Below are 5,000 nucleotides of genomic sequence, written 5' to 3' on the forward strand. Positions count from 1 at the left end.
ATCCCACCACATCATCTCTCATCACCATCATAATCATCACCACACACACCACATAAATCACCATCATCACAATCATCATCACCATCAAAATCATCACACCCACCTTCCACATCACCATTATCTAAATCAACACCCACTACCCCCTTCCCCAAAACACCAAACCCCCACCTTTTCACCTCCTCCTCGTCGTCCACTCCATAGCCTCATCCTCATCACCTCCGCCTCTTCATCACCACCACCTTCATAACACCCCCCCCCCCCCTCCAGCCCTGATAAAACGGAATCCCCTTACGTAAGGCCACGTTTATACTTGGATGAGGATTCCCGTGATGCAACCTGCGTACCTGCGTCAGCGTACCATTTCCGGGCGAGGTTATGACGAAGGGAGGACGGAGGGAGGACGAAGGGAGGACGAAGATAAGACGAAGGGAGGACGAAGGCAAGGTGAAGGGATGAACGAACTTCTGACGAAGGACTGACGAACGGAAGGCGCTCCTCGAAACACCTTTGTTTGTGACGCGTTTGGCATTTAGAAGAAAATGGAGATGTGTTTGTTATGGTGATATTGTTTGTGTTTGTGTGTTGTTGGTTCGTGTGTGTCTATAATTTTTGTTTTTGTTTCTCTGTTTGTTTGATATTGTCCTTTATTCGTCATTATTTTTCTTCTCTATCTATCATTTTCTATCTCACTTTTTCTATCTATAACGGTGACAATCATGATGCTGATAACATTTCCAATAGTAATAATTTTATAATAAGGATGATAATATTTTAATAATGATAATTTCATAATAATACTAATGATAATTATGATATTTCTAATGATAACAATTTCGCAATAATTCCATAACAATATTTATAGTACTAATTATCGACTAATAATAATAATATTTCTAATACTAATTATCTAATAATGACAATAATCATAATGATGATAATGATTTAATAATAAAGATAATAATATTCATAATGATAATGCCAGCTAAAAATAATGATGATAACAGCAATAATGGCAAAAGTATTTCAGCTTCTATGGTAAGAGGCTGTTGGCCGCAGCCTGCAACCTGCAACCTGCAATCAGAGGCCGTAATTGGGGGAGAAAGGAACATTCCTTTTACCTTCAGGTCTCTGTTACTTCCTTTCCTATAACGGTGTCTCTTTTTTCCTTTTTCTTTTTCTTTCTCTCTCTCTTTTTTCTTTTTTCGCTCTCTCTCTTTCTCTCTTTCTCTCTCTCTCTCCTTCTCTCTCTCTCTCTCTCTCTCTCTCTCTCTCTCTCTCTCTCTCTCTCTCTCTCTCTCTCTCTCTCTCTCTCTCTCTCTCTCTCTCTCTCTCTCTCTCTCTCTCTCTCTCTCTCTCTCTCTCTCTCTCTCTCTCCCCCTCTCTCCCTCTCTCTCTCTCTCTCTCTCTCTCTCTCTCTCTCTCTCTCTCTCTCTCTCTCTCTCTCTCTCTCTCTCTCTCTCTCTCTCTCTCTCTCTCTCTCTCTCTCCTCTCTCTCTCTCTCTCTCTCTCTCTCTCTCTCTCTCTCTCTCTCAATCTATCTGACAATGAAAAAAATAGAGTTACCTTTCGAGTTATATTTAAGTATCACCCAAGTTGATATACATTATAAATTAATTATAAGAAAAAAAAATCGACTAAAAAATTCATGAACGCTGAAGGAATTTTACGTCACGGCGAAAGGGACGTTTCTTGCCTCTTCAGGTCTGTGTTATTTCCTTTCCTATAACGGTGTCTCTTTTCTTTTCTTTCTCTTTCTCTTTCTCTTTTTCTTCCTTTCTCTCGTTCTCTCTCTCTCTCTCTCTCTCTCTCTCTCTCTCTCTCTCTCTCTCTCTCTCTCTCTCTCTCTCTCTCTCTCTCTCTCTCTCTCTCTCTCTCTCGCTCTCTCTCCCTCTCTCTCTCTTTCTCTCTCTTTTTCTCTCTCTCTCTCGCTCTCTCCCTCTCTCTCTCTTCCTCTCTCTTTCTCTCTCCTTTTCTCTCTCTCTCTCCCTCTCTCCCTCTCTCTCCCTCTCTCTCCCTCTCTCTCCCTCTCTCTCTCTCTCTCTCTCTTCTCTCTCTCTCTCTCTCTCTCTCTCTCTCTCTCTCCTCTCTCTCTCTCTCTCTCTCTCTCTCTCTCTCTCTCTCTCTCTCTCTCCATCTATCTATCTATCTATCTCTCTCTTTCTCTCTCTCTCTATCTATCTATCTATCTATCTATCTATCTATCTATCTATCTCTCTCTCTCTCTCTCTCTCTCTCTCTCTCTCTCTCTCTCTCTCTCTCTCTCTCTCTCTCTCTCTCTATCTCTCTCTCTCTCTCTCTCTCTCTCTCTCTCTCTCTCTCTCTCTCCCTCCCTCCCTCCCTCCCTCCCTCCCTCCCTCCCTCCCTCTCTCTCTCTCTCTCAATATATCCTTATCTATCGAGTTATCCTTCGAGTTAGATTTAAATATCACTTAAGTTAATATAAATTATAATTTAATTATAAATAAAATAAAAATCGTCGACGGAACTCATGAACGCTGAAGGAATTTTACGTCACACGCTTCTGGTTATTGGGGCTAAAGTTCAGTATACGAAGCAGGAAACTTGCGGTTGCAATGGGAAACAGAGCAGGCCTTGCAGCATTGTCATCCTTCCCCTTGCAATATACTAACACAGAGATCTTTATTTTCCGTTGTTCCTTTTGCAGGAAAGGGTATATGTCTGAGTGTATGCCTGAGATTTATTTTGTGATGTTTGTAGATCTAGACTATATTATTTTTTGTTTCTTTGTGTGTTATCATATTTGCTATATCTATATGTTAATAAGTTTTTTTTTATTATAGTTTCAAATCTTGTATTATTATTTTGGCTTGTTTTTTTGGTAGAGAAACAAATGTTCTAACTGCAATTATCCGTATTTACCAAACACTTTATTGCGATAATCTTACATATTTTCATATTACAATAGAATTTATCGTGATATATCACTATCGCCTTTATTAAAACGTCTTGTCTCTTCCTTCCCTCCTCCTCCTCCTCCTCCTCCTCCCCTATTCTCTTCTCCCCTTCCCTCCTCCCTTCTCTCTTCCCCCCCTCCCCCCCTCCTCCTCCTCCCCCTTTCCCTCCTCCTTTCCCTCTTCACCACTCCTTTCTCCACCTCCTCAATTTCCCTCCCTCCCTTCTCCCTCCCCTCCCACCCCCATCCTCTCCTCCATCCCTCCTCCCCCTTTCCCCTTTTCCCCCCCTCCCTCCCCTACCACCCTCATCCTCACCCCTACCCCCTCCCACCCTCCACCCTCACCCCTATCCCTCCCCTCCCACCCTCCACCCTCCCCCCTATCCCCCCTAAACTCTCCTACCCACCCCCCCCTCCTACACCCCTATCCCCCCCACACTCTCCTACCCACCCCCTACACCCCCCCCCCCAGGGCCAGAGAACCCCCACGCCTCCCGCCGGCCCGTCGACATCAACGTCATGAAGCGCAACATGACGATCGCCAAGGGCTTCCTGGACATCAGCCTGCTCTCGGCCAACGCCAATCAGCTGAAGAACATCCTGAACTTCGGCGACGTCGAGAAGGCCTCGTATTACATCGTGCTGACGGGCATCATCACCAGCCTCATCTTCCAGGTGGGGAAGGGGGAGGGGCTGGGGGAGGGGGAGGGTTTTATTTATTTATTAAATTTGTTTGTTATTATTATTATTATTATTATTATTATTATTATTATTATTATTAATATTATTAGTAGTAGTATTTTGTGTTTTTGAGTTTTTGAGGTTTTGAGCTTTTGAGTTTGTTTTGTTTTTTTTATGTTTTTGGTTCTTTATTTTTGTTGTTTTGTATCCTTTTTTTTCTTCTCTTATGTATTGTTGTTTTTCTCTTCTTCTTCCTTTTCTTTTCTTTTCTTTTGCGCTTTCCCTTTATTTAGATTTTTTCTGTTAATTTTTTTTTTTTTTTTTTTTTTTTTTGCTTTGCTTTTACGGTGAGAATTAGCTTGAGATTGGAGGAGGGGAGGGGAAGGGGGCAGGGTAGGAGGGGGGGGGAGGGGAAGGGGAAAGGTAGGTGAGGGGGAGGGAAGGAGGTGATGGGGGGTTGAGGGATAAGAGAAGGAGGGGAAGGAGGGGTGGGGGAGGTTGTAAGAGTGGGGAGGGAGGGAGGTGGTAGGGGAGGAGTAAGGGAGGGAAACGGGGAGGGGGAGGGAGGTGATAAGGGAGGGATGGGTAGGGGTGAGGGGGGGAAGGGGAGGAGTATAGGGATGGGGGAAGGGGGGAAGGCAATAGGGGAGGGGAGAGAGGAGATGAAGAGAATAAATAGGGAAGAGAGAGAGAAGGGAGAGGGGGAGAAGGGGGAGGAGAGGGGGAGAGTGGTGAGGATAGGGCTGATGATGAAGCGAAAAGGGGGGGGGGGGACGGGGGGGAGTCAAGAGGAGGGAGGGTGAGAGGGAGAATACCAGGGAAGGAGATAAGGAGGGGGTGAAGGAGAGGAAGAGAGGGAGAGCGAGGACGATGGGAATTTCAGGGAGAGGGGGAGAGGGGGGAGGAGAGGGAGGGGGGGAGGGAGATAAGAGGTCAGAAGAACGGAAGCGGGGGTAGGGGGCAGGGGGGGAAGGTAAGCCTTTTGAAGTCATAAGCGTGTCGGAAATGGGGGGAAGGGGGTCGGAGAGGGAGGAGGAGAGGGGAGGGGGGCGAGGGAGACGTGCAATGCCAGGTAATAACACACAGACGCATTATATATATATATATATATATATATATATATATATATATATATATATATATATTTGAAAAAAGAGCATAGCATCAGTCACGTTACTGTAGAAGAATACATTGTAGATATGTATGAACAGACAATATAAATGGGTGTTTGTGTAGCGCGTGCGTGTTTTTGTGTATACGTCGTATATATACGTCTGTATGTATATACATGTATATATTTGTGTATATATATGTATATATCTGTGTGTGTGTGTGTGTGTGTGTGTGCATTTGTGTGTGTATGTGTGTGTGTGTGTGTGTGTGTGTGTGTGTGTTTTGTGTGTGT

At 44.4% G+C, this 5,000-nt stretch overlaps 1 protein-coding gene across 1 annotated transcript in view; it reads left to right on the forward strand.

Moving 5' to 3' along the window:
* Window positions 1–3,373: 3,373 nt before the first annotated feature.
* LOC125031767 (ninjurin-1-like) overlaps window positions 3,374–5,000 on the forward strand; it is a 5,026-nt gene continuing 3,399 nt past the window's right edge. Inside the window, exon 1 of the mRNA XM_047622710.1 lies at window positions 3,374–3,589. Coding sequence (XP_047478666.1) covers window positions 3,434–3,589 — 156 coding nt within the window. The 5' untranslated portion in view covers window positions 3,374–3,433. The remainder of the gene's footprint in view (window positions 3,590–5,000) is intronic.

The sequence above is a fragment of the Penaeus chinensis genome, chromosome 13, assembly GCF_019202785.1.
Source record: "Penaeus chinensis breed Huanghai No. 1 chromosome 13, ASM1920278v2, whole genome shotgun sequence".
Classification (NCBI taxonomy): domain Eukaryota; kingdom Metazoa; phylum Arthropoda; class Malacostraca; order Decapoda; family Penaeidae; genus Penaeus; species Penaeus chinensis.